The sequence below is a fragment of the Manis pentadactyla genome, chromosome 12, assembly GCF_030020395.1.
Source record: "Manis pentadactyla isolate mManPen7 chromosome 12, mManPen7.hap1, whole genome shotgun sequence".
In the NCBI taxonomy this organism is placed as follows: domain Eukaryota; kingdom Metazoa; phylum Chordata; class Mammalia; order Pholidota; family Manidae; genus Manis; species Manis pentadactyla.
Window position 1 is genome coordinate 80,499,039 of NC_080030.1, and position 18,228 is coordinate 80,517,266.

Consider the following 18,228-nt stretch of genomic DNA (forward strand, 5'->3'; position numbering starts at 1 on the left):
CCAGACACAGGAAAATAACTTGGCCTAAGTGTATTGTAGATATCCTGGAGCAAGAGAACACTTTTAAGTTCAATCAGACTATGAGGATAAAATATACATGGATCATGGAATATTGTCCTAAAAACAAGAAAGTAGGGCATTTTGACTTGTAAAATGGTAATATTCCCAATTCTATGCGTGAAGAAATCCTCTTCCTCCTCTTCCCTCAGCATCTGTGAGCTGTTCTGGTTTAAAGGCCACATGCTTTCCCTCTATCAGTAGGGTAGAGCTGGGGAATAGAGGCAACTGAAAATAATGGAGTTTGGCAGTTTCTAACCCAACCTCTAAATTAGCATTTATTTTGAAAACATATTTTACCAATTTAAAATGGTTCTCAGAAGAAAGACAGTGCATCTCCGCTGGGGCTAGTTCAGGTCTTGGATGCCACAAGTCACTTCTTAAATTCACCAAGAAGAAAGTGTCTCCAAGAAAACAGTCATTCTCTTGCGGATGAAGTGGCTTATTAGCAAAGAGGATGACAACATCATTCTCCAACTAGAGCTCCCCAGTTCTCACTTGGCAATGGGAGCACCCGGAGGAGCTTCCTAGTGGAAACAGGAACATCTACTGTTTACAGAAAAAAATGGAAATGTAGCAATTTTTAAATTAAATCAGAATGAAGAAATGAAAGAAACTGTTCAACTGCATTACTTGCATATTAGTTTTCCCCCAGATTACAAAAGTAATATACACTTAGTACACACAGTTTTGAAAATGAAGAGAGAGATAAAGAAAACAAAAATCCTTCTTTCCTTACTACCCAAGGACAAGTAACTACTTTGCAAATGTATTTCCTTGGCATCCTTTCAAGAGACACAGTTGTACACATGCTCAGAAGTCTGGATCAGAGGATATACACAAACTGCCTCTTGCTCTCGTCATTTCATTCAACAATTCCATTCTATTCTGTAAGTAGGCCAAAACTATTCAGATCACTCCCTCACTGGTTAGGTATTTGGGTCTTGAGTCTTTCATTATTAGGAACCCAGAGATGAACGCTCCTACTAGAAAACTTGTGAACATATCTATTACCTTGGGAAAAAATTTTTGTGTGAGATTACAAGCACAAATGATATGCATATTTTTAAACCCAACACCCATATTGGCGACCTGCTTTCTGGAAGGGTTAAACCAATCTATAATTCTTCCACTTACCTTCTTCAGAATTGAATATCACTTTTCCATGTAATGGGTGACAATTTTCTCAATACTACTTTAATAAGCAATTTTTAAATTACCGGTGAGATTGGACTGGTTTTCATATTTATTAATCACTGTGCTTCTTCTGTGAATCATGATCAATGATTATTTTCCAATGAGGTGACATATTAGTATTTTCTTATTATTCTGTAAAAGTATATCCTACATTATTAGTCCTTTGTCTACCATCCTCAATAAATATTTTCTCAGTGTTACTGCCTTTTAATTTGGTTTACATGTCTTAAATTTTAAATCATCTAATCCTTTCTCCAGTGATTTTTCACATTACTATTTTTTAATAAATATTTTATTTGGAAGTAATTTTAGATTTACAGAAAAGTTACAAAAATAGTACCTAGCTCTCACATACACTTCACCCATTTTCCCTAATGTTAACATCTTACACAACTGTGGAAGATTTGTCAAAACGAGAGACTTTATCTGGATTTCCCTAGTTTTTCACTCATGCCTCTTTTTTCTATTCCAAGACCCAATTCATGATAACACACCGCACTGAGTCATGCTTCCCTAGTCTCCTCTGGTCTCTCTGTCAGTTTCTCAGTCTTTCCTTATTTTTCAGAACATTGAGATTTTTGAAGAGCACTCGTCAGAATATCCCTCAATTTAAGTTTGTCTGACATTTTCTGAAGATTACGCTGTGGTTATGGGGTTGGGAGAAGAAGACCCTAAGAAGTGAAGGGCCCTCCTCATCACATCATAACTGAGGGGATACGCTATCAATGCGATTAACTCTACTAACACGGGTGATAGAAACCTTGATCACTTGGTAGGTGGTATCTGCTAGGTTTCTCCACTAACAAAACTATTATTTCCCTCTGCATACTCGATCCATTGGAAGTGAATCATTAAGTCCAGATCATACTCAAGGGGAGAGAAATTAAGCTACACACTGCCATTATTTTATGCTTAGAACATCCTTATAATTAAGTGACCCCTTATATTTACTACCTGTTTTTTTTTTCCAATTATTTCATTTTTTTATCTGGACAATAATAGACACCTGAACTTTACCAGGAAGACAGCTAAACATGGTTTACTCCTATCCCATTCTAAATTAGGAAGATCAGTAGTCTAAGGGGAGAAGAAATGTGGGTAGGATGATAAAGAAATTTCAAAGTAATTTATCCTGAGGAAAACAGAATAGAAACATGTTCATGCATATTCAGGAAACATGCTTATGGTCTTCCAAATGCCCTAAAGCACTGGGAGTACCTAAAGCACTGAGTACGTCCACACTTGTGCTCTCAGCTGAACCATGTGTTTACTAAGAGTAAGCTCAATTCAATCACAGATCTGTTTATGCTATTTAAACATGTTATTTTAGCTATATACCTTAATTAAACAGTATGTAACCCAAGGAAATATGAGTTACTATTTAGTAACTATTTAGTTACTAAAAGTAAAGTTGACAGATTAGATGAAAACCAGTTGTTTAAACCAATAAATCACTGGTGGGAGGTGAGAGATAACTACAGAACACTGGGGAGAGTGAGGAAAGTAAAAACCTAAAAGAATCCTACACTCAAGATTGCTCCAACAGTGTCTAACTTTGCATGCCACTAAAAAGAAACACAAATTGGAAAAAGCAGGTATTAAATTTAGTATGGCTTAAGTGAACAAACCTGCAAAACAAGGGACTCATATTCAACAAAAAGATACTGGCGTTGCAAATAATCCAATCAAAATATGGTCAGAGGCGCTGAACAGACAGTACTTCAAAGAAGAAATTCAGATGGCCAAGAGACACATGAAAAGATGCTCCACATCACTAGTCATCAGAGAAATGCAAATTAAAACCACAATGAGATATCACCTCACACCAGTAAGGATCACCACCATCCAAAAGACAAACAACAACAAATGCTGGCGAGGTTGTGGAGAAAGGGGAACCCTCCTACACTGCTGGTGGGAATGCAAATTAGTTCAACCATTGTGGAAGGCAGTATGGAGGTTCCTCAAAATGCTCAAAACAGAAATACCATTTGAGCCAGGAATTCCACTTCTAGGAATTTACCCTAAGAATGCAGCAGCCCAGTTTGAAAAAGACATATGCACCCCTATGTTAATCGCAGCACTATTTACAATAAGCAAGAAATGGAAGCAACCTAAGTGTCCATCAGTAGATGAATGGATAAAGAAGATGTGGTACATATACATAATGGAATATTATTCAGCCATAAGAAGAAAACAAATCCTACCATTTGCAACAACATGGATGGAGCTAGAGGGTTTTATGCTCAGTGAAATATCCCAAGTGGAGAAAGACAAGTATCAAATGATTTCACCCATCTGTGGAGTATAAGAGCAAAGAAAAAAACTGAAGGAGCAAAACAGCAGAAGACTCACAGAACCCAAGAATGGACTAACAGTTACCAAAGGGAAAGGGACTGGAGAGGATGGGTGGGAAGGGAGGGATAAGGGGTGGGGGAAGAAAGGGGGCATTATGATTAGCATGTATAATGTGGGGGGGGTGCATGGGGAGGGCTGTACAACACAGAGAAGACAAGTAGTGATTCTAAAACATCTTACTACGCTGATGGACAGTGACTGTAATGGGGTATGTGGGGGGATCTTGGTGATAGGGGGAGTCTAATAAACATAATGTTCCTCATGTAATTGTAGATTAATGACACCAATAAAAAAAGATATTGGCTTTGAAATGGTTCAAAGATGTCAGTGAGAGAAATGAGGCAGTAACCTACTTCCAAAATGACATTTAAGATGAAAATACAGCAAATACAACTAATCCTGACAGAGTGACACGAAGATGGCAGAACAAACTGCTTACATCTGGGGAAAAGAGAAAATCTCACAGAAAAGGGTAAAGTAGCAAAGCCATGATCCAGAGGGACCCAAGCCCTTTCCCCACCCCAGCTCACTGGCAGGAGGAAGAAAAACAGAGCAGGGAGAGAGTAGAAGCCCATGACTGCTAAACACCCAGCCCTGGATATCTGCTCTGGCAGCACGAATCCACTACATGGTCCTCTGGAGATTAGGGGTGTTGGAAAGCAAATCTCAGAGACTGAGATTCTGGCCACTTGTGAAGAACAGGTATGCACAAGCGGCAGCTCCAGGACAAAAGAAAGGTGGGAATTTGGAATGACTTCCCAACAGTGAGAGGGGTGCTAAAGGGGCAAAGGATACACAGAACTTGCTGAAAGGACAGGTGGACAAAATCATCCCGGCACACTCAGCTCAGCATGTTGGAAACTTTCAGGAGCTTCAGATGCTCCATCCCTCTGGCTGGCAATGCAGTCCTGAGGCCCCCCAACTGCGATATGCAGCCGGCTGCTCCTTCCTCCAGGCAGACACTGATCCGCACACCTGCTACCCCATGTAACATGCCAGGCCACCTAGAGGGTGGCCCTACCTATAGCAGATACAGGTGTGTAACACAGAAGCTCCTACCAGCATGCTTGGCCCAGTGGCCCCGGCAGTGGAGGCAGGCACTGCAGCCAGGAAGCAGGAGAGAGCTCTTCCCTCCCAGCAGGTGCTGGTACCACTTGCCTGCAACCCCTGCCATCAATGCAGGTTCAGGGAAGCTCAGAGAGTAGAGCTTCTGGGCACTAGAAGGCACCATCTACACACAGTTATTATTCCACAGGAATCACTAGAAAAATCAAACGGCAAAAAAACTTTGTACAAAGAAAGAATAAGAAGAAGCCAGAAAGAGGGCTAAATGAAACTGAAATCTCTAATCTTTTGATAAATATTTCAAAATAAAAATCAAAAACATGCTCATGGAGATACAAAAAAAAATATTCAAGATCTCAGGGAGGACATCAAGAAAGAGATAGAAACTTCAAAATATACAGTATCTGAAGTGAAACATACAATGGAGGGATTTAAAAGTAGATTAGGTAAGGCAGAGGAGATGGTAAATGAAATAGAAATTAGAGAACAGGAACAAAGAAGCTGAGGGACAGAGAGGAAAGGATTTCTAGAAATGAAAGAATACTGAGAAAACTGTATGACTAATCCAAATGGAATAATATTCACATTATAGGGGTACCAGAAGAAGAAGAGAGAGAAAAAGGGATAGAAAGTCTCTCTGAGGAAATAACTGCTGAAAAATTCCCCAATCTGGGAAAGAAAATAGTATATCATGTCATGGAAGTGCACAAATCTCCCAACACAAGGAACCCTAGGAAGACAACACCAAGACATGTAATAATTAAAATGCAAGATTATCATTTAACTTGAAGCAGGGATTAAACAATTTCTAAATAAGCAAAAGTTGACAGAACTTACCTCTTACAATCCAACTCTACAAAGTATTTTAAAGAGACTGCTACAGATGGAAGTGCTCCTAAGGCTAAATAGCTGTCATGAGAGGAAATGAAATCACAGTAAAAGAAGTAGACCAATTAATTACTAAGCAAATACAAAACTAAATCAGCTACCCAAAAAGTCAGTCAATGGATACACAAAGAGTATAGAATGCTATCTAATATATAAAGAGTGGAAGAGGAAGAAAAAGAAGGGACAAAAAAAAAACCCTTTAGATTGTGTTTGCAATAGCATAATAAACGAGTTAAGTTAGACTGTTAGATGGTAAAGAAGCTGACCTTGAACCTTTGGTAACCACGAATCTAAAGCCTGCAATGGCAATAAGTACATACCTATCAATAATCATCCTAAATGTAAATAGACTGAATGCACCATCAAAAGACATACAGAATGGATAAAAAAACAAGACCCATCTATATGTTGCCTACAAGAGACTCACTTCAAACCCAAAGATAGACACAAACTAAAAGTGAAGGGATGGAAAAGATATTTCATGCAAATAACAGGGAGAAAAAAACAGGAGTTGCAGTACTTGTATCAGACAAAATTGATTTCAAAACAAAGAAAGTAACAAGAGACAAAGAACGACATTACATAATGATAAAGGGGTCAGTCCAACAAGAGGATACTACCATTGTAAGTATCTTTCACCCAATATAGGAGCACCCAAATATGTACAACAAATACTAACAGAATTAAAGGGGGAAATAGAATGCAATGCATTCATTCTAGAGACTTCAACACACCACTCACTCCAAAAGACAGATCAACCGAACAGAAAATAAATAAGGAGACAGATCTATCTGTTCTATTGTGCTGTTCAGTGTTTTTAACAGACATCTATGAAACACTCCACCCAAAATCTGCGGAACACAAATTATTCTCAAGAGTACATTAAATGTTTTCCAGAGTAGATCACATACTAGGCCACAAAAAGAGCCTCAGTAAATTCAGAAAGACTGAAATTGTGCCAATCAGCTTCTTAGACCACAAAGGTATCAAAATAGAAATAAATTCTGCAAAGAAAACAAAAAACAGCACAAACACATGGAGGCTTAACAACATGCTCCGAAACAATCAGTGGATCAGTGACCAAATTAAAACAATATCAAGCAATATATGGGGACAAATGAAAACAACTCAACAGCCCCAAACCTGTGGGATGCAGTGAAGGCAGTTCTAAAAGGAAAGTATATTGCAATACAGGCTTACCTCAAGAAAGAAAAACAATCCCAAAAGAACAGTCTAAACTCATAATTAACGAAACTAGAAAAAGAAGAACAAATGAGGCCCAAAGTAGAAGGGACATAATAAACATCAGAGCAGAAATAAATAAAATTGAGAAGAATAAAACAATAGAAAAAAATCAGTGAAACCAAGAGTTAGTTCTTTGAGAAGATAAACAAAATAGATAAACCCCTAGCCAGACTTATCAAGAAAAAAAGAGTCTACACACATTAACAGAATCAGAAATGAGAAAGGAAAAATCACTATGGACACCACAGAAACACAAAGAATTATTAGAGAATACTATAAAAATTTATATGCTAACAAACTGGATAACCTAGAAGAAATGGACAACTTCCTAGAAAAATACAACCTGCCAAAGCTGACCCAGGAAGAAACAAGAGAATTTCAACAGATGAATTACCAGCAATGAAATAGAATTGGTAATCAAAAAACTACCTAAGAACAAAACTCGTGGACCAGATGGCTTTACTGCTGAATTTTATCAAACATTTAGAGAAGACCTAATACTCCTTAAAGTTTTCCAAAAAGTAGAAGAGAAGGGAATACTTCCAAACTTCACTCTAATACCAAAACCAGGCAAAGACACCAGAAAAAAAAAAATTACAGACCAATATCCCTGATGAACAGAGATGCAAAAATACTCAACAAAATATTAGCAAACTGAATTCAAAAATACATAAAAAAGATCATCCATCATGACCAAGTGGGATTTACTCCTGGGAGGGAAGGATGGTAAATATTCGAAGATCCATCAACATTATACATAACATCAAATTAAAGGAGAAAAATCACATGATAATCTCCATAGATGCTGAAAAAGCATTTGACAATATTTAACATTCATTCATGATAAAACCTCTCAACAAAATGGGTATAGAGGGCAAGTAACTCAACACAACAGAGGTCATTTACAACAAACCCACGGCCAACATCATACTTAACAGTGAAAAGTTGAAAGCTTTTCCTTTAGGATCAGGAACAAGACAAGGATGTCCACTCTCCCGACTTTTATTCAACATAGTACTGGAGGTCCTAGCTATGGCAATCAGACAACACAAAGAAATAAAAGGCATCTAGGTAGGTAAGGAAGAAGTTAAACTGTCACTATTTGCAGATGACATGATATTATACACAAAAAACCCTAAATTAAAGAATTTACCCCAAAACTACTAAAACTAATAATTAAGCAAAGTTGTAGGATACAAAATTAATACACAGAAATCTGTTGCATTCCTATATATTATTAAGGAACTAGTAAAAAGAGAAATCAGGAAAACAATTCCATTTACAATTACAACCAAAAGAATAAAATACCTAGGAATAAACCTAACCAAGGAGGAGAAAGACCTATACCCTGAAAATTATAAGAAACTCATGAGAGAAATTAAACACACCAATAAATGGAAATACATCCCATGCTCATGAATAGGAAGAATTAATATTGTCAAAATGGCCATACTGCCTAAAGCAGTCTATAGATTCAATTCAACCCCTATCAAAATACAAACAGCATTCTTCAACAAACTAGAACAAATAGTTCTAAAATTCATATGGAAAGACAAAAGACCCCAAACAGCCATAGCAATCCTCAGAAGGAAGAACAAAGCTGGGGGATTATGCTCCCTAACTTTAAGCTCTACTACAAAGCCATAGTATTCAAAACAATTTGGTACTGGCACAAGAATAGACCCATAGATCAATGGAAGAGAACAGATAGCCCAGATACAAACTCACACATACACAGCCAATTAATATACCATAAAGGAGCCATGGATATACAATGGGGAAATGACAGCCTCTTCAACAGCTGGTGTTGGCAAAACTGGACAGGTACATGTAAGAGAATGAAACTGATTTATTGGCTAACTCCATACACAAAAGTAAACTTGAAATGTATCAAAGACCTGAATAAAAGTCTTGAAACCATAAAACTCACAGAAGAAAACATAGGCAAAAATTTCTTGGACATAAGCATGAGCAACTTTTTCCTGAACACATCTCCTCAGGCAAGGGAAACAAAAGCAAAAATGAACAAATGGGACTACATCAAACTAAAAAGCTTCTGTACAGCAAAGGACACCATCATTAAAACAAAAAGATATCCTACAGCATGGGAGAATATATTTGTAAACAGCTTATCCAATATAGGGTTAACATCCAAAGTATATAAAGAGCTCACAATCCTCAAAACCCAAAAAAACAAATAATCCGATTAAAAAATGGGCAGAGGATCTGAACAGGCACTTCTCGGAGGAAGAAATTCAAATGGCCAAAAGGCAAATGAAAAGATGCTCCAAATCGCTAATCAACAGGGAAATGCAAATTAAAACCACAATGAGATATCACCTCACACCAGTTAGGATGGCCAACATCCAAAAGACTAGGAACAACATACGTTGGCGAGGATGTGGAAAACGGGGAACCCTCCTACACTGCGGGTGGGAATGTAAATTAGTTCAACCATTGTGGAAAGCAATATGGAGGTTCCTCAAAAAACTCAAAATAGAAATACAATTTGACCTGGGAATTCCACTCCTAGGAATTTACCCTAAGAATGCAGGAGCCCAGTTTGAAAAAAACAAATGCACCCTTATGTTTATCACAACACTATGTACAATAGCCAAGAAATGGAAGCAACCTAAGTGTCCATCAATAGATAAATGGATAAAGATGTGGTACATATACACAATGGAATATTATTCAGCCATAAAAAGAAACAAATCCTACCATATGCAAGAACATGGATGGAGCTTGAGGGTATTATGTTCAATGAAATAAGCCAGGTGGAGAAAGACAAGTACCAAATGATTTCATTCATTTGTGGAGTATAACAACAAAGCAAAACTGAAGGAACAAAACAGCAGCAGACTCACAGACTCCAAGAAGGGACTACCAGTTAACAAAGGGGAGGGGTTTAAAGGGTAGGTGGGGAGGGAAGGAGAAGGGGATTAAAGGGCATTATCATCAGCACACACAATATAGGTAGGTTGTAGGGAAGGCAATATAGCATGGCGAAGACAAATACTGACTCTATAGCATCTTACTATGTTGATGGACAGTGACTGCAATGGGATCGGTGGGGGAGTTGACAATATGGGTGAATATTGAAACCACAGTATTGCTCATGTGAAACCTTCATAAGATTGCATATCAATGATACCTTAATTAAAAAAAAAGATGTTGGTTTCATACTCAAATACCAGTAACATAATGTACATCTTCATGCTTTAAATTAAAATATTTAAGATGCAACTATATCACTTTTTAATGATTCCCCCCATGTTATCCTGTTTTCTTTGATTCCTGAACTCAACTGTGAATTTCATAAAAGGGAAAATACAATATGGAAGAGAGTAATTTATAACTCCAGGGGCTAAAGCTAGGAGCAAGAATGATTTTAGTTTAATACAAGACAGGACTTTCCCTTTCTAATAAAGAAATGCTGCACGATTAGCATCATTTGAGCTGCTGAGCCTGTTAAGGATATTAAGAACTGATTCTTTCAACATACATTTTCTAAGAGTCTGCTATGAATCAGGCATTGCATTGGCACAAAATATTAATATAGTTCCTTCTCTCAAATACTCACATTCCAGTAGGAGACACAGACCTACAAACAAATAAAAAAACCCGTAATATTACAAATGCTCATAACAGAGTAGTGGTTATAAATTCTTAGAGAGTGGGGTGGGCATCTCAGACCCCTTTGAAAATTTGATGAAAGCTTTAACCCTTTTCATCAAACATATATTCCCACATAAACCCTGCATAGTACTTAAAGGAATTCATGGATTAGCAATACCAATCCATGAATTCACAGCAATATAAACATTGTTAGGGGGGTAAAGTGTTCACGGACTTCAGAGAGGCAGTAACATCTCAGCTGACCTCTGGAGGAGTTCTCTAGGCAATGAAATGAACTAAAGGGCTCCTGGGTGGAGGAAACCATATGAAGTGGGCACCATATCTAAGCTGCCACTGTACTCCTTGTGTCTGGCACAGAGCTGGACTCATAATGTAAGCTCTTAAATATTTGTTCAAGGACCGAACAAGCATGTTCTGACAACTGTAACATACAAGGCCCCTAGTCGGGTCTGTTGCATAATGACATGAAAGAGTTAGCAAGCCTTTTCCACTGCTGCTTTAGAATGTGACCTTTGGTTTAACCACCTAGCTCTGTTACCCTGGAAACCAGGTAGATGGCAGGTGTCAATTATATTGCTAGGCAACATTGCTTATGGTAAAAATGATCCTGACAGGTAAATTGCATCTGGACTGGGAGGAAGTATGAATAAGCTGTAAATACTAGATAAGGATCCATGTTTGGGACTTCCCTGCATGCAGGCCTGTGTGGAGAACTCTAGGAACTATGCCAAAGAACTACCACAAGGACACTGGCTGGTCAGGGCACGGGACTGCTTCTCAGCGTAGCTCTTGCACCAGCCTGATGCGGATCTAGAGCTTTGTACCTGGAACCGTGTCACACAGTGAGACAAGAGTCCGCAGATATGAGCTGTCATGGCTGGAAGTGCGATAGGACTCCTACCGAGAGGAATTCCCGATGCTGTCTGACTGGCAAGCGGCAAGACATGCGACCTGTGTTAGAGTCGCACACCCATACCTTTGGTTGCTCAAGCAGACCTCTGGTGGGCACCACACACACCTGATTCCATGTATGCTCACTACAGCTGTGTGAGGTAAGAGTTTCCATTCCCCTGTTACAGAGGAAGAAAGATAGGCTCAGAATGTGAAATGATCTACACAAGTTCACAGAGCCAGAGGGGATGAGTGAAGGCAGATCTTCACCCAGGTGTTCCTGGCTCCAAAACTATAAACTCTCATTTGGAATATATTCCCTCCCCGGGCAACACAGAATGCCAGTAAAGAGGCCTGGGTGGTGGCAAACTGTGAGGGGTATTACATGTGTCAACCTAAGGTGCAGGTATGTGGTTCTACAGGTGGGTGGGAAGCATTACAGAACTTTAAGCAGGAAGTTATGGGTCACATTTGAATTTTTACAAAGAAGAGGAAGAAGGAAAAGAAAAGTGCCTGTTTAGAGTGGGAGGTAGGCCTTAAAAGGCTCTTAGATCTTCTCCACTACTAAGATTCTGTCTTGTGACATTTTGCATGTAGTGCCAATAGATTCTCAATACAGTGCAAAAGACAGTAATGCCAAAATCTCATACATGATCAGAGATATGAAACTGCATCAAAATTTACAGAGATCTGGGAGACTTGATGCACATTAGCACAAAATGTGTTATTTCAAACTTAACTTGAGCCTGTATCACAGTGAATAACTTTTAACATATCCCATAACTATCGACATAAGACATCAGGAGCAAGAAAGTGCCTAATTCACAAATCACTGCAAAGATCAAAGTATCTTTTTAGCAGAAAGAAATGTTTCTGATGATTTGAAAAAACATAAAATCTTTAAGAACAAAAGATTATTTTAATCACAGCTCTACTGAAAGTAACTACTGAAAATGCTAAAACTTTGATATAATCTACTTCCCAAGAGAGCTTTCAAAATAGAAAACATTTTTTACAAGGTAGTTTTTAGGTAAAAAGTTCATAAAAAAGAGTCAAATGATTTCTTGAATTTTCTTTCAGCTTAGGATTCTATGATAGACAGCAACATATGTTTATAATAAATTGAAATTTGCTAATTATTTTTAATGCATGTTAAGCATAAGCTTTTGAGAAAAATAATGTAAAATGCAATTTTAATCAGTGCTATTAATGATGCTTATTTAAAACTTAAAGGTAGAGATAAGAAAATGAAATGCCCCTTAACTTTAAAATCAATTATTGAAAATAGTGATAATAACATTAATTTTTTATAGATTGGATAATAACCTACTGGACATTAAGAATTTTAAGGATATCAAATATCTATAGCTCAAAATATGGCTGCTGGAATTTAGATAAATTGAGCTGACATTATCCAACTGGTGAGCTACAAATCCTATGAACTTGGCTTTGCATTTTATTAACATTGTGTACATAGTATCATTAGACCCATAAAAGTACAATAATTTTATTCCAAAAGTTTGTACAGTGTTGCCAACAATCCTTACACTTTTTCACCTCTTTGTTCTCTTTCACAGAAAAGATTATATTCAGGGGAATAGTTACTTCCAGAGACTATAATTACAGCTGGTCTGTCAAGTGGATATATTCTGACATGTCCTATGTTTCCAGAAAGTCCATTCTGCTCATTTCCTTCTAGAGTTTCAATGCCCTCACGAGCTTCTGGGCTGATACCTAGCTCAGCTGGTGTACGCAGAATGGGGAGGCCTGTCCAGAGACCTCAGGAAACCTCTCAGGTGGAGTGAAAATCAAAAGCCTTGCTTCAAAGTCTGGCAACTGATGTAATTCAAATCCGAGATGAATTTATTCCTAGGAGACATAACAAATTCCAACACAGTGACTATTTAAATGTTTCTGAGACTATTCACAAAGAAGTAGATTTTGTTATTATTGTTGCTTAATATTAGGGCCTGTTAGTCTCAATAACAGCATAATCATAAACTACATATGTTCAGATTTTTACAGAAAAACTCTGCTAAACTGGTAAAAATGTAAACTGGAGAGTTTTGTATTAAAGAAGCATTATTTATTTTCAAATAACCAAAACAAATAGCCATCAGCATGTGGTCCTAAATTAGCAAAAAAAGACTGTTGCAATTAGATTTCTTACACCCTGGTGCTAGTAAGTATTAAAAGCCACTAATGAGTCTTAATAAACAGTCCCCCGCACCTTATTTCTATAATTTGCCTGACAAATTATATTTTGTTAAAAAAAAGAGGAACAAGGATTAGTTTTGCATTACCCAAATAATCATGAATCACAGAACCTAAGGTACAACTTTATGAGATTCAATAATCACAGAATTTTCATGCTAGTAGGGCTCATAGGCTTACCTAATCTATCCTCCTCACTTTACAGATGAAAAAAACTGAAGCTTAAAGAATTAAAGTGACTTGTTCCCAGATAACAATGCTAGTCAGCAAGTAGATACTAACTCTGCTCCATGGCTGCTATTTGAGGAGCTCCCAGTACAGATAAATCAACATATTCCTAGGTAACCTCCTGGAAAAATGGTTTACAATTAGTTGATTTTGCTATAGCACCTACAAGCCTCTTCTGAAATAGCTTTGTTTTGTTTTCTATTCAGTAAGCACAGATGTCCTTACCACCCGCATAAAACAGATAACTGAGGGAGGAGTGAGAAGACCACTAGGCTAATGAAAACAGTCAAGATAAAATCCTTGTGCAGACACTGCAGGATGCTTATTTTTCCATAAAATAGTCACGGGGTATGCTGCCTAAGAGGGAAACATAAGCAAAGCCTCGGATCACTTACTAAGGGTTTTTCTGCATTGTTCAAGAGGCATTCACATGCCAGACACACAGGTGTGACAGGAAAAGGCGTGTGGGTAAGCCTTGTCTAACTGAGGCAAGGGCTAAGTCAACTCTACAATTTGTCTTCTCAGTAAGAAAAAAGGGGAAAGGTAGGTCATTTCCCTGACATACTTGAAAAATCATAAGATTTTAAATACTAATAAACAAGATAATTTGTTAGTCTGCTAATAAAACCAATTTGGAAAAGGGATTGGAAGGATCTCTAAAACCAATTAAGAGCTTGTTAAGCATTTACTATTACACGTGTTACAGACTTTAACTCTCTGGCAAGTTTGGAAAACAGGCCTTACTTACTGTGCTTAAGAAGCTGAGCAGTATGGATGAGGCTCCCCAGCTACTAAGTGTAAAGCTGGAGGTCACTCCCCATTCTTGCCTCTACACCACATGGCCTCCTGATGGCCTGGGTCAGGGAGAGGGAAACTGTCCTTTGTGTTGGCCTCTAAGAGCCCTACTAGTTATCAAATCCATAATCATAAGAAGGATTTTTGTGTCAACAAAACAGAAGATACAGTTCCCGAATAGGGAAAATGGGGGCTATGCATAATGACTTCACATCACCCTTTTCCAAAGAAACACAAATTTCATGAATGAGCATATCATTTACTGTAAGAAGCACCAGGAAATACTGTTATGTTGAATATAACTTGTTCTTACTGTATCTCTTAGGTCACCTTATTTGTAGTATAGACGTGCATGTTTCAGAAACTTTATATGAGAGTTAAACCCTGAAGGGGACTGGAAAAAGGAGAAATCTCCTGGTTAAATTACTATGTAAATTGGGATCCCTTGGACATTTCAGGCTATGGTGGGCGTACGACAGAGAACATACTCTACAGCAACTTCCACCCTCAGGTAATCTGAGCAAGGATGTTCTCCTCTCCTTTACAGCTGCTGTTCCCTCATTTCCCATCCAAGATAACCATTCAGAGGACATGCTGTTCACAACGCCCCATCGGGGTAACTTTCCGTGATCTCACCTACCTGGGATATTGCCAGGAATTAGAAAGCAAGCATAAGAGGTTGGTGGAAGGCCAAAATAAACACCCTCACATTTACTCAGTTCAATCCAGCAATAACCCATTGTGAGCGCGCTGTTCACGGGGCTCTGCCCAACGCTGGAGATGATGAAGATGGTGATAGTGATGATGATAAGAATAATAATCGTAGCAGTGGCTATCACATCGCTCACCATGTGCTAGGCACTGTTATAAACTCAAACTCATCTGATTCTCCCAGCAACCCTATAAGGTAGCTCTTATTGTTACCTTTATTTTTGTTCTAAGGAAATTGAAGCAGAGAGCAGTTAAGTAACCCATGGTCATGGCTATTAAACAGTGGATGCAAATCCAGACTGTCTGGCTTCTGTCTGTACTACTAGCTACTACACTATATAGTACACTTTAAATATGAGTGGGGATAAGGGATACAGGGCTCAATAAGGCTGTCTCCTCCCTCAGAGCCTACTGTTGATCAGGAAGACAGGCAAATAAACCTTAGAGGAGCACATCAACCAACCCAGTGTTTGGGGAGGGCTCCCAGCAGTAGATGCCCTGTCAGCTGAATTTAGGTGGGAGCTAACCAGAGGGAGAAGGGATATGGGGTGCATTCCAGGAAGGAGCAGCTTTCATTAAGCTCTGGTGCAGAAAAGCATGGAGAGACTGTGGGAGTGCAGGCTGATCACTGGAGCTGTGCACAGAATGTATGCAAATGAAGGTGGGTAGTTTTTTTGTTGTTGTTTTGGTTTCTTTTTTGGTGGGCGTTAGGTTTGGGAAGAAGGGCTAAAACATGAGGGTGGAGAGATTAATAAGGGAAACTCATAAAGGACCCGGTACAGTATACTAAGATCTTATGGAATTTATCAGGAAAGAAATCGGAGGCCACGGGAGGGTTTGAACAGGGGAGCCGGCTGCATTTGAGAACAATCCCCCAGTACTGCAGAAATAAGTTATGAGACAGGATGAACCTAGAGCGAGACAATGCCAAGGGGCTGCCCACTAGCGCTTTCAGGTGAGAAGGTGGTGGCCTTGACCGAGGGGGTGGTGCTGGCAGCGGGCCAAAGGGGCCTTACAGGAGACATGCGGGGAAGGAAGCAGCCGAAGTGCCAGCGATCAGCTGACGCAGGGGCCGGGGAGGAGCCCACGGAGGCAACGGGGTCCGCGCTGAGGCGGGGGGGGGGGGGGTCTGGCACCCCCCGGGACAGGGGACCCGGCGGGAGGGCGGCCTCGGTCTGCAGGAGGGCCCGCCCTCAGGCGCCCAGGCTCTGGCCTCCCAGGTAAGGCATCTGACAAAGAGTGCTGACTTTTTTCTTTGAATGTTGTTGACAATGATAAGGTTTTCATCGGTCTCCCAGCCTGTGAGTGTGATTAGAAGCTGACAGAGGTCTGTGTCTGGGAAACAGGGAAGCTGACAGGAGGAAGGGAGAAGATGGAAAAAGTGAAATGAAAGAGACAACTCGGGAATTCAAAGAATACAGCAAAGAGCCCTTTCCATCTAATCGGGTGATCGCAGCACATCACTAAGAACGGGTTACAAGATTAACCTGATCAGCAAGAAAAGGTTAATCCTCCCTTTATATGCTCTGTTTTACTAAGCAGGGAAATAGGAAACAGATTTCAGGAAGACACTAACTGAAATGCTCAAATAAAACACTGTGCTAGAAAGGTTTCTGTTATTTAGAAAATTCACCTCATGTGGAAAACCTTCACCAGCATGATGGATAAAACATAAAATAGATCGCATGTCCCCACCAAAGAGAGGTGCTTCGGGGGCAGCCCCGGCTCCTCCCCCAGACAAGCCCCCCCAGGCCAGCCCCCCGCTGCGCCCCTTCCACCCCTTGAGGAGATCTACCTGCTCTGTGACCGCTGGACAGTCTGTCGTTCATTTTGTTCAAAGTGACATTAACCTGGCTCTCATTTTAAGGCCATATACTGCTCCCTTGGCAATCACTTAAAAAATTTTGATAGAAATAGAGAAAACCATTGCCAGGCACAAATTGATCAGCGTTAAATACATTCCTTACCTGTCTCTTATTATGACTTCTCCACAGGACTGACAGACAATAAAATGTGCAGCATTCTTGGGATTGTAAACTTCGATTAAACACTGAAATCAGTTCTAAAGGAAATCAATGAAATAGCAACTCAGAGGTTTGGGTCAAATATATTAACACACTTAAAGAGTTTAATAGCCACAATAAGTTACCATCCAAAAATACTGTTTATCATCTACCCAGAAGTACACATTTAATTAGTATTATCTGATGACTCTATCAGAAGCAAATAGTGAAGTGTTTTCAAAAACAACAGATTTTGCTCTGTTTTGGATCTACATATTGTCCAAGATTATCCATGTAACATACCAGAGTTATTTCTCTTGATCCATAAATACCAACATTAAGGAAGAGGAAAAACAGGAGCTATTTCTTACACACAAGCTGATTCACAGAACTTTACCATCCTCGGTCTTCCTCTGCGATGTCTTATATACAGGTTTTCATCACTGTGACTCCTGGTAAGCAGAGCACTAAAAATTTAAGTTTAATTTGATTTAAACAAGGTTTATGTCCACTCTGGCATATTACCAGTACATACGAACAAAATGAATCTTGAAGCTGTTCTTTACTGGACAAGTCCCTGGGAAAGGAAAGGCTCTGAAGAAGAACTGGATCTTCCAAGAGCAAAACTCAATTTCTGATTAAAGCTGTGGAAAAATGTATATTTCCTGCATGATGTCAAGCGCAACAATAAGACATTGTGTACCCTTAGCTTCCATTATTTTATTCTTGAAGAATGGAAAGTTTCATTTCCATAAAAACAAAAACAAACAAAAAACAATCCTCAAAAACATGTCTCTATTTAAAAAAAACTAAGGAAATGAGTTCTTATCCAATAGAATCAAGCGATTTGAATGTGGTTTACGTTACTCTGTACATATTTTAAGATTTAAAAAACTGATGCTAGAAAGTTGAAGCCGTAGCCATTAAAAATTCAACCACT

General features: G+C 38.9%; 1 protein-coding gene across 6 annotated transcripts in view; it reads right to left on the reverse strand.

The window, feature by feature from the left end:
• Positions 1-357: 357 nt before the first annotated feature.
• LOC118918299 (E3 ubiquitin-protein ligase E3D-like) overlaps positions 358-18,228 on the reverse strand; it is a 46,930-nt gene continuing 29,059 nt past the window's right edge. Inside the window, exons 3-4 of one of the 6 annotated variants that reach the window (XM_057489327.1) lie at positions 17,253-17,347; positions 358-584 (exon numbers count right to left, since the gene is read on the reverse strand). In XM_057489327.1, coding sequence (XP_057345310.1) covers positions 552-584; positions 17,253-17,347 — 128 coding nt within the window. In that variant the 3' untranslated portion in view covers positions 358-551. Of the gene's footprint in view, positions 607-12,236; positions 13,207-15,982; positions 16,637-17,252; positions 17,348-18,228 lie in introns of those variants that run through there. The other 5 variants (XM_057489330.1, XM_057489328.1, XM_057489326.1 and 2 more) reach the window with 5 other exon arrangements.